Here is a 21,218-nt window from a genome sequence, read left to right on the forward strand (position 1 = left end):
GTGAACAGGAAGCCCAGTCACAGTCCTTCGTCTCTGACCCTGGAGTCTCTCCAGCAGCCATGAGACTGGCAGACACCTCGTGACCTTGCAAGCAGGGGGAAATCGTAGGCCTTTCATAGTTTCTGACAGCCTTCCTTCTGCTCACTTTTGTTCTTGCACACGAACATCTTTTAATCGTCTCTTCCGAGAAAGTAGGTGGGAGGCAAACTCTCAGTATTTACATGTCTGAAACCCCTCATACAAATAATTTAGCAGGGCACAGAATTGTAGGTTTATAATTGTCTCTACTTGGCACTTCGAAAATATTTCTCTAGACTTATGCTGATGACAAGTCTAATGTCAGTCAGCGCTGCTTTTTCCTAGGGAATCTGTCTTTTCTTCCTGGCAGATGTGAAGAGTTTTATCTTTATCCTAGAGGCTCTGCAGTTCGATTCCGATTAGGCCTGGTCTGCATTTATCTCCATTTATTCTGCTCCGTACTCAGAGTGTGCCTGTGATCGGAGGGCTCGTGTCTTGTGCCACTTCGGAAAAATTCTGGCCACTCCTGTGCCATTCTTTTCATTCTCTTCTGGAACTGCAATAACACATACTGTGGAGCTTCTTTATCTTCACTTAACTCAATTCAGGTTTTTAATCTTTACATATTCGTGCTGTATTCTCGGTGAGTTCTTTAGTAATAGCTTAATTTCTTAATTCTCTTCTCAATGGAGTCTAGTCTCATCTGTTTTTCTCTTCTTTATTTCAATGAATTCTGTTACTCATTTCTGATATTTCTAATTGTTTCTTTTTCATATCGATTTACATTCTATTTCTGCCTGGTTTTGCCCCTTATTCAGAATTTCCTGTTCTTCTCCTTTTGTATTTTTTTAATGGGTATTATCCTCCATTGATCTCTCTAAGGATGTTAGGCATTCCTTTTTTAAAGAACACTTTTTGGGGCGCCTGGGTGGCTCAGTTGGTTAAGCGACTGCCTTCGGCTCAGGTCATGATCCCGGAGTCCCTGGATCGAGTCCCGCATCGGGCTCCCTGCTCCGCAGGGAGTCTGCTTCTCCCTCTGACCCTCCCCCCTCTCATGTACTCCCTCTCTCTCATTCTCTCTCTCTCAAATAAAAATAAATAAAATCTTTAAATAAATAAAGAAAGAAAGAACACTTTTTGATTTTACTTTACTCTCCAGTGAATTCAGATTCTAGTTGTTGATTTGGTTGGCTGACACTCTGAGGTCAGAGTTCTTTATGTGGTTTGGAATTTGTGTGTGCAGACCCATCTTGTATGGGAGACAATCACTAATGTCCTCTCCCTAAACCGCTCCTTGGTTAGAGATTTTTACGGTTCCTGTACTTGTATTCCTAGCCCAGAATCAAACTGGTAGTGCTGTCTGGGTTCCCACCCAAAGGTGAGATTGCTGATGATGCCATAGGGGTGACTTATCTCAGTTCCTGATAAAGAGGCCATGTCTCAAAATATACACATGGATCAATGGAACAGAACAGAAAGCCCAGAAACAATCCCATGATTATATAGTCAATTAATTTTTGGTAAAGGAGGCAAGAATATACAATGGGAAAAAGACGGTCTCTTCAACAAATGGTGATGGAAAACTGGACAGCTACATTCAAAAGAATGAAACTGCACCACTGTCTTACATCGTACACAAAAATAAACTCAAAATGGATTACGGATCTTGGAGACCTGATTGGAGGTCAAGAGCCTTGGAGACCTGAAACCATAAAAATCCTAAAAGAGAGCACAGGCAGTAATTTCTCTGACATCAGCCATTGCAACATCTTTCTAGATAAGTCTCCTACGGCAAGGGAAACAAAATCAAAAATAACCTATTCGAAGTATAACAAAATAAAAAGCTTCTGCATAGCAAAGGAAACAATCAACAAAAGTAAAAGACAAGCTACCGCATGAAAGAAGATATTTGCAAATGACATATCTGATAAAGGGTTAGTATCTAAAATATGTAAAGAACTTATATAATTCAACACCCCAAAACCAAATAATCCAATTTAAAAATGGGCAGAAACTGATGGCTAACAGATACAGGAAAAGATGCTCAACACCACTCATCATCAGGGAAATGCAAATCAAAGGCACAATGAGATATCACCTCACACTTATCAGAATGGCTAAAATCAAAAATTCAGGAAACAACAGCTGTTGGTGAGGATGTGGAGAAAAAGGAGTCCGCGTACACTGTTGGTGCGAATGCTGGTACAGCCACTATGGAAAACAGTACGGGGATTCCTCAAAAAATTAAAAATAGAATTATCATATGATCCGGTAATTGCACTACTTGGTATTTGCCCAAAGAATATGAAAACACCAATTCAAAATGATATATGCACCCCTATGTTTACTGCAGCATTAGTTACAATAGCCAAATATGGAAGGAACCCTGTCCATCAACTGATGAACAAAGTGGTATATATACAGTGAAATATTACTCAGCCACAAAAAGTCTGAAATCTTGCCATTTGCAACAGCATGGATGGTTCTAGAGGGTATAATGCTAAGTGAAATAAGTCAAAGAAAGACTAATATCATATGATTTCACTCATGTGTGGAATTTAAGAAACAAACAAACAAAAACAAACAAAAGAAGATACAGAAACCCAGACTCTTAACTCTAGAAAACAAACTGCTGGTTCCCAGAGGGGTGGTGGGTACAGGGATGGGTGAAGTAGGTGATGGGGATTAAGAGCACACTTATCATGATGAGCACTGAGTCATGTACAGAATTGTTGAATCCGTATCTTATACACCTGAAACTAACATAACACTGCATGTTAAGTATACTGGACTTAAAATTAAAATAGAAGAGGCCATGTCTCTGTCCTGTTCTCCTCCCCGTAGGATCAAAGCTTCACTTAAGCTAAGGGCTACAGGTCATGGTGGCGGCAACTTGCAGCAGTGATAATTGCCTCCTTTCTAGAGTAGGAGAGCACAACCACTGCCCAACCCTATTTTTTTCAGGAGAGTATACACTCTGGCCCAGCGCATTATGCACAGCTCTTTCAGTCCCGATGCTCTGCCAGAGCCAAACCACTGGCTTCCCGTCCTTGCTTATGAACTGGAGCGCACAGCGTCTTCATTCTCACTTTCCACTTTGTGTTTGTCTCTGGTCCACAGATACATATCTTTTGTAGGGGGAAAAGGCAAAGGCATGGTCCTGCCTTTTTCATGTTCTCTTTTTAGATTGTTATCACGGCTGTGTGTGTGAAGCAGGTAAAGAGCAGTCCACAAAGCAACACCGGGTTGACTCTGTATTTCCTTACACAATGGTTCTTCACTCTGTATGGGAGAGCACACAGACCTCTTGGAGAATATGAAGATGCAAATCTTTGTTCCCAGAACATATTTTCACAAACGCAGATTTCTGCATAGGCTTCTAGGGTTCACAAGCCCAGTAAAAGTCATTCAAGGTGTCAGATAAGGACATCTTTGACCCATACTCAAAATCATGTCATGAGTTCAAATACAGACAACTGAAATTACTGTATGAAGAGAACTGAAAAATACCAAATACATACCAAAATATCATATGGTAATAAGTACCATATGATATATATACACATAAGTATGTGTAGTTTGCATACCTATACATTTTAAGGAATGTATACTTTATGGTAATAAAGACACAGATGAGGTCATCATTGTCTTGTAGTAGCTACTAGGAATGTAGACATATTTACAGAAATAAAAAAGTCTGCTTTTTACAGGCTGGACAAAGAAACTCCTTACTGAAACTCAGGACAACTCTGAAGGGCCATCCTCATTTAGAGCTGCCTATGGGTGGGCTGAGGCCTTTGCTGTCAATGCATCACAGCCCAACTTCTCCCCTTAACCAGTCCCGCTTCCGTCCCTTCCCTTCCACAGGGGTTGATCCTGACAGAACCTGAAAATAAGCTTCCAGCTTGCTAACTTCTGTCTTAGAGGATGCCTTCTGGGGGACCCTGACTCATGACTCCTAGACAACAACAAAACCAGGTGACAAAAGAATTTGGTGTGTCTAGGGGGACAGCAAGCATCAAGGAACATACACTCAGAGTGAGGCAGATCTGCATTGGAATTTGGGTCCCTACTACCCCGTGGAAGTGCCCTACCAAACCTGAGGGTTACGCCCACAAAGACGTGAACCACAGCCCCAGGTGCATCTTGGCAGGGTGCTTCATGATCCTCCCAGAGGCTGTCTCCTACTCACCCTTTCATCCCCCGGAAGGCTATCAGGAGGCAGCTTCTCATCACCACATGGGTTCTGAAGAGGTATGAGGCTTCCTGCCTTTGCTTTCCTCACGAGAGGCACAGGATATATAACCTCTTAGCTGTAGTCTAGAACTGGCTCCTCAGAACGGAGTCCTTCACAACTTTTGTTATAATCATCCACTTGTTAGAGACTGAATTAGGTTGGAGTCCTAAACCCCAATAGCTCAGAATGTAACCTTACTTGGAGAAAGAGTCTTTACAGAGATAATCAAGTTAAAATGAGGTCATTAGGGTGGGCCCTAATCCAGTATGACTGATGTCCTTATATAAAGGGGAACTTGGGCACAGTGACAGACCCACAGGGAGATCACCATGTGAGGAATCAGAGACAGGGGTGCTGCTTCTACGAGACAAGGAATGACCAAGATGGCCAGCAAACCGCAGAAGCTAGTGGGGAGGCTGGAACAGATTTTGCCTCACAGTCCTCAGAAGGAACTGACCCTTCTGTGATCTTAATTTCAGATTTCCAGGCTCCAGGACTATGAGACAAAAGAAGCCCCCCAGTCTGTGGCACCTTGTCATAGCAGCTCCAGGACACCAATATAGCCCCTTTTGTATCCATGTCATCCTTTTTTGGTGTGTGGGAGAGGGACCACAGGGAACTGGCTACAGTCTATGTGAGTAACGAACCATCTAAAATCTAGAGGTGGCTCCCTGCAGCTAATCAGCCAAATCAGCAGGCCTGGGCCTCGCCTGGTGTGTTCAGGCCTGAGAAAACTTACATCACAGTTTCTCCATCTATAGAATGGAGACAGCACCTACCTCAGCAAACTGTAGTGCAAATGACATAACATTCATGAAGCACATACTTAAGTCATTTTCAAGCCAAAACAATGACTTGGATAGTTCAACATAGGCACAATTTTTTTTTTAAAAGATTTTATTTATTTATTTGACAGAGAAAGACACAGAGAGAGAGGGAACACAAACGGGGAGTGGGAGAGGGAGAAGCAGACTCCCTGCCGAGCAGGGAGCCCGATGCGGGACTCGATCCCGGGACTCCAGGATCATGACCTGAGCCGAAGGCAGTCGCTTAACCAACTGAGCCACCCAGACATATGCACAATTTTGACTGTTGTCCGCAACACCTGGTTATAAATCATATGCTTGCCAAAGTGACTGGGGCGGGGGCGGGGGTCTAAAAAATGAGTTTGGGTTTCACAGTACTACTCCATCCTCACTGGCCCCTTGCTCCAGGCTCACCTCCATATTTAAAATCCAAATGTCCCCATGTACCTTCCAAGGTTAAGATCCTTAAAGGCTCCCTTCTTACCATCCCATGATAAAATCAAAGTTCTTTAGGCCCTCTGTCCCTGCTCATAAATGTTCTCAAGGAAGATAATCTTAACTTGCAGTTGGTAACACAACATGATACTTTGATTCCAGTTCGCTGTGTTTCTACCTCAGAGTCTTCCTCTTAAATGCTCTTCTCCCGCTCAATGATACTAAGGCAGGATAACAGATCATCGTTCCCCACTACGCATGTTTTCTGTACTAGTCAATCATTATTAACTCAACCTCTGTCTTCTTCCCTCTAGGCAAAGCTATGACATATTCTTTTTCTTTTTCTGGTTTAGTAATTATTTTGACAGTCCCTTGAACGGGGGAGGGGCTGTTTCTTCGAGAGTTCTGGAACTGTCAAGGTGACTTGTAGTCCGCTTTTTTTTTTTTTTAAGATTTTATTTATTTATTTGAGAGAGAGAAAGCATGAGAGGGGGGAGGGTCAGAGGGAGAAGCAGACTCCCCGCCGAGCAGGGAGCCGATGCGGGACTCGATCCAGGGACTCCAGGATCATGATCTGAGCCGAAGGCAGGCGCCCAACCAACTGAGCCACCCAGGCGCCCCTTATAGTCCGCTTTTAACCAGGCTGACTTTAGGCAAAGGATTACTTTGCAGCTCTTCGGGCGGTGTTTCTCTTTCTAGATCAGAACACACAGTCCCTTGGTTTTTACCGCAATTATGTTATTAACGGCTACCGTTGGTGGGGTGCTGTGTGCCGAAGGCTGTGTCGTGCACTTCCTGTGCATCCGCTCGTTAGCACCCGGCACAGTCCCATGGGATGGACCCTACTCCTCTTCCCACCATGTCCACGTGGGTGGCGTGCAGACCTTGGTTCACTTGCTCAAGGTCAAACAGCGGGAAGCGGCAGAGCCAAGATCAAATGCAGGGCAGGTGGTGCTCCTGACGCCTACGCTTTAAGGCCTCCCATTTAAATCTAGGGGCTCACAGGAAATGGCTCCGTTTCCAGTACTGTTTCCAGAATTAGCCCATGTAGCCTAATTAGTAATTATGTAAATAAGAACAAGTCTAACATTTATCCCTATGGTGCCTTCCATGACATTTCCTTTTCGAATGATTCATTGAGCTTTCAGATTAATTATCTTGATTTATAAGTACTTCTGGACTGTTTACAGCCTGTGTGATTGTGTTCATATCTAAATTAACTTAAAAATCAGTCTTACTTATAAAAACAGTGCGTACTGTCAATTACTTTGCTTTGCATTCCAATGTTTCACAGCCCTTAATTTAATTACCTCTATTCATTTTGTAATAAAAAAAAAAACCTGTTTATCAAATCTGGCTGGCAGGTTCAGCACTTCACAAATTCAGGTTGTTCTAACTCATGATTCCATGCTGCCTTGAGGTTTCTCACTTTGTTCCAATATTCTGTTTTTATTCTTACTTAATTTCTGAGTGCCAGGAGCATAGCATGTTGGTCAGAGGTAAGCACAACTCCTACTCAGGCAACTTCTATCCTGTGACTTCATCCAGAAACCATATGAGAACCAGCAAGTTCAAAATATTCTTTCAAACTTTCAGTTTCTCATAACTATTCTTAATTTTTTTTGAAGATTTTATTTATTTATTTATTTGACAGAAAGAGAGGGAGCAACAGAGGAAGAGGGAGAGGCAGGCTCTCCACTGAGCAGGGAGCCCAACACGGGACTCGATCCAAGGACCCTGGGATCATGATCTGAGCCGAAGGCAGACACTTAACTGACTGAGCCACCCAGGCACCCCTTGTTTTTAATTTTTTTTATTTTTGCCTTTGTGATTTTATAAAATTAAAAAAATGCCAATAGTAAACTGCATTGCTGTGTAATCATGAAAATACAAGGGCTTTTTTTTGTTTGTTTTGTTTTGAAAATACAAGGTATTTTAAATGGCAAAAAAAAAAAAAAAAAAGAATTTCAGTTCTGGTTGAAGATTCACAGAAAACAAAGAATTTCCATAATGAAATCGTGGGGACCACTCATTTTAGGGCAGCCTTCTACTGAATTAACGTCCCATGTTTCTATACCATAGTTCCCCCCCTCAACGATCTCCTGGACCCCCTCAGAGCAGAAACAAAATTTCGAATCCTTCTGAATCCTCTCAAATTTACTTTAGAGCTCTAGACATCTTAAATATTTAAAACAAATCGTGTGCATGTGAAAAACAAAGATGTGTTTGCTACTGCTGTTTAGCCAGGGTGGGGAGTGGAGAGCTGGGGCCCCACATTCTCTGTGGGACCTTAGGGATCCCAAGCAAGGTCTCAGGGCCCTGCCGGAATGTAATGGCTTCTAACTTAAAAGAAAAAAGTAAGCCTCAGAAATCTCTGTTCAAATAAAATATCATAGGAGCTTCTAGTGAGAGAAGGAATTGCAGGGGAGTGGGAGCCTGCAGCCCAGACCATTAGCTTAGAGTCCTGGTGGAGAACCACACACACAGAATACAAATGGGAAGATGTTCCAAAATCGACTGTGGAGAGGGTCACACATCTCTGCGAATATGCTAAAGACCACGGGATCACACAACTTAAATGGGTGAATTGTGCGGTATGTGGACCGTATCTCAACAGAGGTATGAAAACAGTTAAGTGACTAAATAAACTTAACTGATCAAAGAAATAAGCGTTCTAGAAATGGAGAGCTTCTATTTTGTATTTAGTCTCTATCTCATCTTCAGAACTTATCAAAGACTTCATTTCTGCACTCATATTTTCAGGTGAGATAATTAAACCTTTCTTTTTTTTTTTTTTTTAAAGATTTTATTTATTTATTTGTCAGAGAGAGAGCGCGTGAGCACAGGCAGGGGGAGAGGAAGAGGGAGAAGCAGGCTCCCCACCGAGCAGAGAGCCCGACGCGGGACTTGATCCCAGGACCCCGGGATCATGACCTGAGCCAAAGGCAGCCGCTTAACCAACTGAGCCACTCAGGCGTCCCAAGATAATTAAACCTTTCTGAAGCAGGCATTACTTCTGTACTCTGGGCTTTTCTCTCCAGGGTAAAATGTTTGTCAAAGTTTTGCCCAATTGTTTAAATCTCCCAGTAAATGCCTGGTCTGGATCTTCACAGCTTTGTACAATCACTATAGTTTAAGTGAGGTCACATCTAGCTTTTTGATCATTTTTTCCAGTAAATCATGTTTAATGGGAGACAGGTATTTCCCTTCCTTAAGCCTCAAGTAAGTGAATGGGGGCCCCATTTTATCCCATCTCGTTCTCCTGCCTCCTGGGAAAAATACAAAATGGGAAACTGGATTTGTTCATCTAAAACCGCAAATGTAACCTCAATTAGAACACGGACTCTGTGAGGGCAATCGCAGTTTCTTCTTCATTTTATGTCACCTCAATCTGTACCAGACCCCCCACTCTGCCAGGGACTGCACACGCTGCGAGGTAAACCCCAGGGCCAGCTCGAAAAAGTAACTTGAACTTGCCAGATGTCATACAGAGCTGGCTTTCTGACTATTCCCAGGGGAAAACAGGCAAAACAAAAATTAACCTCAAGAACTTTAAACGTTTGATTTCAATGGCTTGTTCAAAACTGGAGTAAAGACCAAACTTGAGACTCTCACTGACAAAAGGCCTTTTATAGAGCAGACTCTCTTGGATTTGACCTTCTTCCTTGCTTTCTCATCCCACTTTCTTCCACCACAACCCTGTCTACGGGTCCTTTTAGGCCACATCCTTTTAGATGTTTTAGGCCATCAAGATGCCTTGATACTACATGTCTTAATATTTCTTCCTGACTCCCATAATGCCCCCAAATTAACACTGTCTCAACTGTTTTACAGCAACAGACCCCAGCGAACAGATAGCCATCCCTGTTGTATTCTCAAGTTGTATTCTCATCCCTTTTGGTAACAGAAATGTCTAGGGGAGATGGGTTAGGTTAATTACTTCTGAAAAAACACTTATTGATTTGTTATTTCTAGAATAGAATCTAATACCAACTCTCTGCCATAGGGTAGAAATGGATAGGGGAACAAAAAGTTGTGACCATCGAAATTTTTAAAACATTGTAGCTGCTCTGGGCAAGGACAGGGGTGGCCGGGGGATGGAATGAAACGGGGAGGAAAACATGAGATGCAAGGTGCTGGGGACATTCACCACGGTGGGGTGCTGACTCCATGGGTACCCGCCATACTATTCTACTTCACAACTTAAACACATTGTTTTTCAAATATCCAAATACTAGATTTAAAAAATTAAAGGAAAAAAGGATATCAATACTTAGTCATTTACCTACAGAAATTATATAATGGAAGGAAACATTGGCCACAGATTATGCATTCACATGTGAAAAAGAAATAGTTTTTTCCATATTTAAAAATAAAATTCCCGCTGTTAGTACTGGACTCTATTTCAACAAAGAAAAAAATGAGTTCAGCTTCCCCACATGAGAGACAAATGTGAAGCATTATTTTCTTTTGCACCAAATCCAAACGAGTCTAGCAGAGTCCACAACAAAAGTTCACAGAGGGCAGATGTGATACGTTAGTTGAAAGTAAATGGAATGTGGGGGGAGGGGGGGGCGGAGCAAGATGGCGGAGGAGTAGGAGACCTGGATTTCGTCTCCTCTCAGGAATTCAGCGGGATAGGGATCAAACCATTCTGAACACCTACAAACTCAACAGGAGAGCGAAGAAAAGAATAGCAACAACTCTCTCATCACCACTTTCTGGAAGGTAGGACGTGCGGAGAAGTGAATGCGAGGCGATATTCGGGAGGATAGACAGCGGGGGAGGGGCCTCCGTCGGCCGCTTCTGGCAAGTGATAGAACCGCGGAGCACAAAATCGGAACTTTTAAAAGTCTGCTCCGCCGAGGGACGTCACTCTGGTGGCTAAGCGGGGGGTGGAACCCTCATGGGACAGTGCGGTCTCAGGACCCTCGGGGTCACAGAAAGACCGGGGGTGCCTGAGTGTGGCAGAGCTCCCAGGTAACGGAGCAGGGAAGCCGGCTGCAGAGGCGGAGCCCAGGCGCAGGCTCTCAGCTCGGGGTGGCCATAAACCGTGATCCGCGGCACAGTCGGGCCACTGCTCCTCCAGCACGGACCCAACAAGCGGCAGATCCGGGGAGACTCACCTTCCTCCCCCGGGAGGAGCCGCACGGGAGTGCACCGCAGGGATCTGCTGGGATTGGAGACTCCACCCGGGGTCGGGTGCCAGAGATAGAAACGCGCGGTCACAGGCCGGGTGAGCACAGAGTGCGGCCGGAGACCGGGGAGACGAGAGTGACAGACGACTTTTCTCTGGGAGCTCACTGAGGAGTGGGGCCCCGAGTTCTCGGCTCCTACGGGGCGGAGATTGGGAGGCCGCCATTTTCACTCTCCGCCTCCAAAGCTGTATGGAAAGCTCGCAGGGAACAAAAGCCCCGGAGAGCAAACCCGAGCAGATTACTTAGCCGGGAGGGGGCAAGGGCGGGGCAATTCTGCCTCCAGCAGAGATATTTGGAAACCACGGCAACAGGCCCCTCCCCAGAAGATCAGTGAGAAGAGCCAGCCAAGACCAAGTTTACTGATCAATGAGAACGGCAGAACTCCAGCACTAGGGGACTACTGCACATAGAATTCATGGCTTTTTTACCATGATTCTTTAGTTTTTCAAAGTTAATTTTTTTTAACTGTCTTTTTTTTTTTTTGAATTTTTCTTTTTCCCTTTTTCAACCAACATCTTATCAATCCCTTTTTTTAAAAAACATTTTTCAGGGGTGCCTGGGTGGCTCAGCCGTTAAGCGTCTGCCTTCGGCTCAGGTCATGATCTCAGGGTCCTGTGATCGAGCCCCGCATCAGGCTCCCTGCTTGGCAGGAGTCTGCCGCTCCTGCTCCCTCTGCTACTCTCTCTCTCTGTCAAGTAAATAAATAAAATATTTAAAAAAAAAAACAAACAAACCATTTTTCAGGGGCGCCTGGGTGGCTCAGTTGGTTAAGCGACTGCCTTCGGCTCAGGTCATGATCCTGGAGTCCCGGGATCGAGTCCCGCATCGGGCTTCTTGCTCGGCGGGGAACCTGCTTCTCCCTCTGACCCTCCCCCTCTCATGTGCTCTCTGTCTCTCTCATTCTCTCTGTCTCAAATAAATAAATAAAATCTTAAAAAAAAAAAAACATTTTTCATTTTTTAGAGTCATATTCTATACCTTCATAGTAGTTACCCGTATTTTTGGCATATATATATAAGTTGTTCTCTCTTTAAAATTTTGAGATAGTTTCTTCTAACAGATTAAAATATACCCCAAATCTCTAGTATATGGTTTTTTCTACTCCCCTGCCTGATCACATTCTCTTCCTTTTTTTTTCCTTTTCCTTTTTTTAAATCCTCTTCTTTCTTTTTTCAAACAACTTATCAATTCCTTTTAAAAAAATTTTTATACTTTCCATCTTTACAGTCATGTTCCATCCCTTCATCATATCAACCCTTATTTTTGCACATATATAAGTTTTTCTTTCTTTAAAATTTTGGGAGGCACTTTATTCTAAAAGACCAAAATACACCCCAAATCTAGTGTGTGGCACTGATCTATATACCAGCCTGATCATATTTGATCACATTCTGGTTTTTTTTGTTGTTGTTGTTTTGTTTTGTATGTTTTTGTTTTTATCTTTATCTTTTTCTATTTCTTTTTTCTCTCTTTTCGTTTCTTTTTCCACTGCTTCAGGTCTTTTCTGATTTGTTTAGAGTATATTTTCTGGGGACGTTGTTACTCTGCTAGCATTTCGTTCTCTCATTAATCTATTCTCCTCTGCACAAAATGACAAGACGGAAAAAATCACCTCAACAAAAAGAACAAGAGGTACTACCGACTGCCAGGGACCTACTCAATACGGACATTAGTACGATGTCAAATCTAGAGTTCAGAATCATCACTGTAAAGATACTAGCTGGGCTTGAAAAAATATGGAAGTTATTAGAGAAACTCTTTCTGGAGAAGGAAAAGAACTAAAATCTGACCAAGTATAAATCAAAAAGGCTATTAATGAGGTGCAATCAAAAATGGGGGCGCTAACTGCTAGGATAAATGAGGCAGAAGAGAGCATCAGTAATATAGAAGACCAAATGATGGGAAATAAAGAAGCTGAGAAAAAGAGAGATAAACAACAACTGGATCACGAGGGCAGAATTCGAGAGATAAGCGATACCATAAGACAAAACAACATTAGAATAATTGGGATCCCAGAAGAAGAAGAAAGAGAGAGAGAGGCAGAAGGTATAATGGAGCAAACCATAGCAGAGAACTTCCCTAATTTGGGGAAGGAAACAGGCCTCAAAATCCAGGAAGCACAGAGAACCCCTCTCAAAATCAATGAAAATAGGTCAACACCCCGACATCTAATAGTAAAACTTACGAGTCTCAGAGACAAAGAGAAAATCCTGAAAGCAGCTCGGGAGAAGAGATATGTAACCTACAATGGTAGAAACATTAGATTGGCAACAGACCTATCCACAGAGACCTGGCAGGCCAGAAAGGACTAGCAGGTATATTCAGAGCACTAAATGAGAAAAATATGCAGCCAAGAATACTCTATCGAGCTAGGCTGTCATTGAAAATTGAAGGAGAGATAAAAAGCTTCTAGGACAAACAAAAACTAAAGGAATTTGCAAACACAAAACCAGCCCTACAAGAAATCTTGAAAGGGGTCCTCTAAGCAAAGAGAGACCCTAAAAGCAACATAGACCAGAAAGGAACACAGACAATATACGGTAACAGTCACCTTACAGGCACTAAATTCCTATCTTTCAATAGTTACCCTGAATGTAAATGGGCTCAATGCCCCAATCAAAAGACACAGGCTATCAGACTGGATTAAAAAACAAGACCCATTGATATGCTGTCTGCAAGAGACTCATTTTAGAACCAAAGACACCCCCAGATTGAAAGTGAGGGGGTGGAAAACCATTTACCATGCTAATGGACACCAAAAGAAAGCTGGGGTGGCAATCCTTATATCAGACAAATTGGATTTTAAACCAAAGACTGTAATAAGAGATGAGGAAGGACATTATATCCTACTTAAAGGGTCTATCCAACAAGAAGATCTAACAATTGTAAATATCTATGCCCCTAACATGGGAGCAGCCAATTATATAAGGCAATCAATAACAAAAGCAAAGAAACACATCGACAACAATACAATAATAGTGGGGGACTTTAACACCCCCCTCACTGAAATGGACAGATCGTCTAAGCAATAGATCAACAAGGAAATAAAGAGTTTAAATGACACACTGGACCAAATGGACTTCACAGACATATTCAGAACATTCCATCCCAAAGCAACGGAATACACATTCTTCTCTAGTCCCCATGGAACATTCTCCAGAACAGATCACATCCTAGGTCATAAATCTGGTCTCAACCGGTACCAAAAGACTGGGATCATTCCCTGCCTATTTTCAGACCACAGTGCTTTGAAACTAGAACTCAATCACAAGAGGAAAGTTGGACAGAACTCAAATACATGGAGGCTAAAGAGCATCCTACTGAAGAATGAATGGGTCAACCAGAAAATTAAAGAAGAATTTAAAAAATACATGGAAACCAATGAAAATGAAAACACAACTGTTCAAAATCTTTGGGATGCAGCAAAGGCAGTCCTAAGAGGAAACTATATAGCAATACAAGCCTTTCTCAAAAAACAAGAAAGGTCTCAAGTACATAACCTAACCCTACATCTAAAGGAGCTGGAGAAAGAACAGCAAATAAAGCCTAAATCCAGCAGGAGAAGAGAAATAATAAAGATCAGAGCAGAAATCAATGAAATAGAAACTAAAAGAACAGTAGAACAGATCAACGTAACTAGGAGCTGGTTCTTTGAAAGAATTAACAAGATTGATAAACCCCTGGCCAGACTTATCAAAAAGAGAAGAGAAATGACCCAAATCAACAAAATCATGAATGAAAGAGGAGAGATCACAACCAACACAAAGAAATACAAACAATTATAAGAACATATTATGAGCAACTCTATGCCAGCAAATAAGATAACCTGGAAGAAATGGATGCATTCCTAGAGATGTATCAACTACCAAAACTGAACCAGGATGAAATAGAAAACCTGAACAGACCTATAACCACTAAGGAAATTGAAGCAGTCATCAAAAATCTCCCAACAAACAAAAGCCCAGGGCCAGATGGCTTCCCAGGGGAATTCTACCAAACATTTCAAGAAGAATTAATACCTATTCTTCTGAAACTGTTCCAAAAAATAGAAATGGAAGGAAAACTTCCAAACTCATTTTATGAGGCCAGCATTACCTTGATCCCAAAACCAGACAAAGACCCCATCAAAAAGGAGAACTACAGACCAATATCCCTGATGAACATGGATGCAAAAATTCTCACCAAAATACTAGCCAATAGGATCCAACAGTACATTAAAAGGATTATTCATCACGACCAACTGGGATTTATCCCTGGGCTGCAAGGTCGGTTCAACATCCGCAAATCAAAAAATGTGATACAATACATTAAAAAAAGAAAGAACAAGAATCATATGATCCTCTCAATAGATGCAGAAAAAGCTTTTGACAAAGTACAGCATCCTTTCTTGATCAAAACTCTTCAGAGTATAGGCATAGAGGGTACATACCTCAATATCATAAAAGCCATCTATGAAAAACCTACAGCGAATATCATTCTCAATGGGGAAAAACTGAGAGCTTTCCCCCTAAGGTCAGGAACGCAGCAGGGATGTCCACTATCACCACTGCTATTCAACATAGTATTGGAAGTCCTAGCCACAGCAATCAGACAACAAAAAGAAATCAAAGGCATCCAAATCGGCAAAGAAGTCAAACTCTCACTCTTTGCAGATAATATAATACTTTATGTGGAAAACCCCAAAGACTCCACCCCAAAACTGCTAGAACTCATACAGGAATTCAGTAAAGTGGCAGGATATAAAATCAATGCACAGAAGTCAGTGGCATTCCTATACACCAACAACAAGACAGAAGAAAGAGAAATTAAGGAGTCGATCCCATTTACAATTGCAGCCAAAACCATAAGATACCTAGGCATAAATCTAACCAAAGAGGCAAAGGATCTGTACTCAGAAAACTATAAAATACTCATGAAAGAAATTGAGGAAGACACAAAGAAATGGAAAAACATTCCATGCTCATGGATTGGAAGAACAAATATTGTGAAGATGACAATGCTACCTAGAGCAATCTACACATTCAGTGCAATCCCCATCAAAATACCATCCACTTTTTTCAAAGAAGTGGAACAAATAATCCTAAAATTTGTATGGAACCAGAAAAGACCCAAATAGCCAGAGGAATGTTGAAAAAGAAAAGCAAAGCTGGCGGCATCACAATTCCGGACTTCTAGCTCTATTACAAAGCTGTCATCATCAAGACAGCATGGGACTGGCACAAAAACAGACACATACATCAATGGAACAGAATAGAGAGCCCAGAAATGGACCCTCAACTCTATGGTCAACTCATCTTTGACAAAGCAGGAAAGAATGTCCAATGGAAAAAAGACAGTCTCTTCAACAAATGGTGTTGGGAAAATTGGATAGTCACATGCAGAAGAATGAAACTGGACCATTTCCTTACACCACACACAAAAATAGACTCCAAGTGGTTGAAAGACCTCAGTGTGAGACAGGAGTCCATCAAAATCCTAAAGGAGAACACAGGCAGCAACCTCTTTGACCTCAGCCGAAGCAACTTCTTCCTAGAAACATCACCAAAGGCAAGGGAAGCAAGGGCAAAAATGAACTATTGGGATTTCATCAAGATAAAAAGCTTTTGCAAAGCAAAGGAAACAGTCAACAAAACCAAAAGACAACCGACAGAATGGGAGAAGATATTTGCAAATAACATATCAGATAAAGGGCTAGTATCCAAAATCTATAAAGAACTCATCAAACTCAACACCCAAAGAACAAAGAATCCAATCAAGAAATGGGCAGAAGACATGAACAGACATTTTTCCAAAGAAGACATCCAAATGGCCAACAGACACATGAAAAAGTGCTCAATATCGCTCGGCATCAGGGAAATCCAAATCAAAACCTCAGTGAGATACCACCTCACAGCAGTCAGGATGGCTAAAATTAACAAGTCAGGAAACGACAGATGTTGGCGGGGATGCGGAGAAAGGGGAACACTCCTACACTGTTGGTGGGAATGCAAGCTGGTGCAGCCACTCTGGAAAACAGTATGGAGGTTCCTCAAAAAGTTGAAAATAGAGCTACCATATGATCCAGCAATTGCACTACTGGGTATTTACCCCAAAGATACAAAAGTAGGGATCCGAAAGGATACGTGCACCCCGATGTTTATAGCAGCAATGTCCACAATAGCCAAACTGTGGAAAGAGCCAAGATGTCCATCGACAGATGAATGGATAAAGAAGATGTGGTATATATATACAATGGAATATTATGCAGCCATCAAAAGGAATGATATCTTGCCATTTGCAACAACGTGGATGGAACTGGAGGGTATTATGTTGAGCGAAATAGGTCAAACAGAGAAAGACATGTATCATATGATCTCACTGATATGAGGAATTCTTAATCACAGGAAACAAACTGAGGGTTGCTGGAGTGGGGGGTGGGGTGGGAGGGATGGGGTGACTGGGTGATAGACACTGGGGAGGGTATGTGCCCTGGTAAGCGCTATGAATTGTGTAAGTCTGTTGAATCTCAGATCTGTACCTCTGAAACAAATAATGCAATATATGTTAAGAAAAAAAAAAGAAGAAGAAGGTAGCAGGAGGGGAAGAATGAAGGGGGGGAATCGGAGGGGTAGACGAACCATGAGAGACGATGGACTCTGAAAAACAAACTGAGGGTTCTAGAGGGGAGGTGGGTGGGATGATGGGTTAGCCTGGTGGTGGGTATTGAGGAGGGCACATTCTGCATGGAGCACTGGGTGTTATGCACAAACAATGAATCATGGAACACTACATCTAAAACTAATGATGTAATGTATGGGGATTAACATAAGAATAAAAAAAAAGTAAATGGAATGTGAATATGGGGTTCCCATCAAGAGACCGCCCCCCACTCAGGTGGGAGCCAAAGAATTTACACGTAATCGGGGACAGAGAACAAGACAACTTCACCAGGCTGCTCAGACACTGTCCCCGCCACCAAGGAGCTCCCAGGCAATACGGGAAGAAGGCCATCAGAAGTGGGACATGCAAAATATGGTTTGTGTGGTGGAGCAGAGGGAAGACTCCCTTGTGGTGCCGGAGACTGAGCCATCTTTGTAAATATGGCCAAAAGGCTGAATGGGGGTCATTAGATTACCTCTCTCTCCTCCCAAGAGAAAAACACCTCTTCCGTCCATTAAGTGAAAGTCTCGGTAAGATAAGTTCATTAAAATACTAAACGAGGGAGTGCCTCTGAAGAAGTTTTGGGCCATCTGTTGTGTCAAAAGCCCATGCTGACAAGGAGAGAAAGGTGACGAGTAACCACTTTCTGGAGAAGATGCTGCCAGAACAGGGCACGCCCGGTCCAGGGGCAGCAAGACCAGACTTCCACTTCTCTCTGACCGTGGACAAACTGCCAAGCTCTCTGGACCCAAACTTCTTCATCTGCCAAAGAATGCACTTAGTGCCCCCACCCTGAGGTCTATCAAGACTGTCCCACAGGATGTCACAAGAGGTACCCCGAAGAACCTGGGCCACTGTCAAGTGCCTCTGAGAAATGCTGGGAAAACCCACCCTTCCTCCTCTTCAGAGGCCTACGTCTTCTGAAACTGTAAACCCAAAGGACCAAGTGAACCCAGATTTTCGAGTCCACCGATCACGCGTGCCACGCCAGCCTGCCAGAAGAGAAGGAGCAGGGGCATCCGCCAAACATATCTGTGTCCTCGCTTCCGGCATGGCTCAGCAGTGCCTCCCCCCACATCACGATCCCTGCCGCTCAGAATGACCCTGGGTTGCTCGCCACTTTAAACAAAACTTTAGAGTTGGAAAAATAAGCTTTTCAGACTTGCATCAAATAAACCTTATGCCATGTCGCGGAGGCTATAAGCAAGTAACACTGTCACTCAAAGAGGTAATATTCCAAGCGCATTAATGATTAATTTCCCTATTGCAAAATGAACCAGAATGTTTCTGTACAGAGGGTAGGCCACGAAGGCAACTTTTGCGATTTCTCCTTTTCTCCAAAATGATCACATCTGCTGGTTACCTGTACGTGACCCAAGGTTTTCACTTTCAGGTACCCATCCTCACAGTGGGGTAAGGCACGGGGTTGGCCAGCTAGTACAGATGGGGAAATGGGAGAGCAGAGACTGCTGTGCTCAAGGGTGCACAGGTAATGAGTGGAGAAGGGGGTCTGAACACAGGTGCGCAGAGCCCCCAAATCGCCAATTCATCCATGAAATCACACCACAGCCAGCGAAGGGCCCCTCCTCCTGAAGGCCTCCCTGAATATGGAGGACAATGGTCACATTGCCTCTCCCCTCTCCTCATCCTTTTTGAGCTCCAGCACATCCTTCAGCCCCAGTAGACTCCTTGGTAAAAATAGGAATGATATCCTTACCTCACTGAATGATTATGAAGATTAAATGGGTTAATATATATTAAAAACCCTTATAAATTACAAAACCCCATATAAGGTAAGGTATGATTATCTATCCCTTTCTTTTTGTTTTATAAGCTTTTAAAAAAACCCATCAGATTCACCACATAATAATGGCTACCGTTTAGTTAGTGCCCACCATATACCAGGCGCTGTTACCTTACTTCATCTTCAAACAGAGCCTAGAGGGAGGTCACTCAGCCGGTACAACTCTGCTCTGCCACTTACTGGTTTTTGTGACGTTGGGCAGTTCCTTTATCTTTCCATCTGCAAAACAAGGATCCTGCCTGTAGCCCCTCATCTGGTTGCTGCCAGGATCGGAGACATCAGTATACGTAAAGCACATAGTAACCACTAGATGTTTAGTGCCTCATTTCTCGTCCGTTTGTACATGGCCGAACTGTGCCTGAACTCGGATCCCGCCGTTTCTACTACCTCTTCACGCTGTGGCACTTCCCATGCTCTGTAATCTGGAAAGGGTTTACATATCTCTCTGCATTACTGGATTAAAAGGGTCTCAAAGGGCAGGGGCCACATTCGCTCCCTCTTCACCTGAAGCACGGTGCCTGGCCCACAATGGAAATAACTAACATGTGTGGGGCTGCATTAGAAAGCCCGGCCGCTCTCCCCCGGGGTTGCTGGTTTCACCAACCTTGATCTGGCTGTGGCCCCAGGGCACGTGGCTCTTGGGGCAGGGAAGTAGGAAAAAGGGGGAGAAAGGCCCTGTGAGAAACGCTGACAGAGAAAAAGACAAATGATCGGGAGGTGGGGCTGAGATAGCACTTCCCCTCAGGTGCATGCATCAAAGATCAGGGGGTAGACCCCTTTCGGTGGAGGCATAAGGGGATTATAAGCTGAAAACACCAAAGTACCGGGGCGCCTGGGTGGCTCAGTCGTTAAGCGTCTGCCTTCGGCTCAGGTCATGATCCCAGGGTCCTGGGATCGAGCCCCGCATCGGGCTTTCTGCTCCGCGGGAAGCCTGTTTCTCCCTCTCCCTCTCCCCCTGCTTGTGATCCTGCTCTCACTGTGTCTCTCTCTGTCAAATAAATAAATAAAATCTTTAAAAAAAACCAAAAAACAACAACAACAAAAACACCAAAGTACCAGGGCCCCTTTAGACTTTTGTTCTGGAGAGCTAAAGGGTCAAACGTGGAGCAGACAGGAGCAAACAAGAACAGGTCGGTCAAGACTTTTGAGTTTAATTAAGGCTCAGAGTGATGAGGGAGAAAGACCCCCTTAGGCTAACGAAGCAGCTCACCTACCTCCCAGGCCAGTTACTAAGCTCCTTCCTCCCAGCTCCAAACCCGCTGCCCCACTCTGCTGTGTGAGGACAGGCTGCGCTCTGCACACCGCAACTCTGGAGGGAGGCGGAAGGGAGGAGGGAGGCAGAAGGGAGGAGGGAGGAGGGCCTGGCTTCTTCCGCTGGCCTCCTACTTTCAGGGCCCCAGCAACACCGCTTGGGCACCCCCAGGACGCCACTTTTGACCATATAGCAGCCGAACCCACTGTGCAACCTTTCCAACTCCTGCAGAACCAGCTTCATTGGACCCTCCTCAGAGGTGGGTCCTAGTCCCTCCTCTGGACTCAGAGACGGCTGCTTTTCTTCCTCCTCAGAGGTCTGGGTCTTAGCCTTCAGGGACCACGTTTTTAAATTTTATTAATTCCGACTTTTTTTGTTTTCTCAGCCTTAGAGGGGGTAGCTGCTCCTTGTGATTGCTACCTCCGTGAAACTTTAGTGTTCTCCTTTTGACTTTTTAGCTACCTCCCTCAAAGGCTAATGTTTCTTTAAATTATTTACAATAAAAAAAAAAACAGACTGGTGTGGTTTCTGTCTCCTGCCTAAACCCTGACTGATAATACCAAGTAAGGAAGGGAGAAAGAGATTTACCAAGAGTCTGTGGTCCCTGATATCGCGCCAGATTCTAATCAACTACAAAATAAGATCCAGAATAACCATTCGCAACATAAGCCTAAAGAAATGAAAACCAAAAAGGGTACTGAAAGTAGCTCAGAGAACAACAAAGCTGCTTCTTAAAGCACAGATCCTCTGCTCATATGGGGACACATCAAAGGTATAACTAGATCCTCTTTTCTAATAATCCACAAAGAACCACTCTCCATGTACTATA

General features: G+C 43.5%; 1 protein-coding gene across 29 annotated transcripts in view; it reads right to left on the reverse strand.

Moving 5' to 3' along the window:
* Nucleotides 1-21,218, reverse strand: part of FARS2 (phenylalanyl-tRNA synthetase 2, mitochondrial) — a 617,893-nt gene that overhangs the window by 208,587 nt on the left and 388,088 nt on the right. The window contains exon 5 of one of the 29 annotated variants that reach the window (XM_064597234.1): nt 2,485-3,300. The exons of the other annotated variants lie outside the window; for them this stretch is intronic. Coding sequence (XP_064453304.1) covers nt 3,073-3,300 — 228 coding nt within the window. The 3' untranslated portion in view covers nt 2,485-3,072. Of the gene's footprint in view, nt 1-2,484; nt 3,301-21,218 lie in introns of those variants that run through there. 29 annotated transcript variants of the gene reach the window in all.

Source organism: Mirounga angustirostris, unplaced genomic scaffold (genome assembly GCF_029215605.1).
Source record: "Mirounga angustirostris isolate CCGP_5_RB_7025 unplaced genomic scaffold, mMirAng1.0.hap1 SCAF_8, whole genome shotgun sequence".
NCBI lineage: Eukaryota > Metazoa > Chordata > Mammalia > Carnivora > Phocidae > Mirounga > Mirounga angustirostris.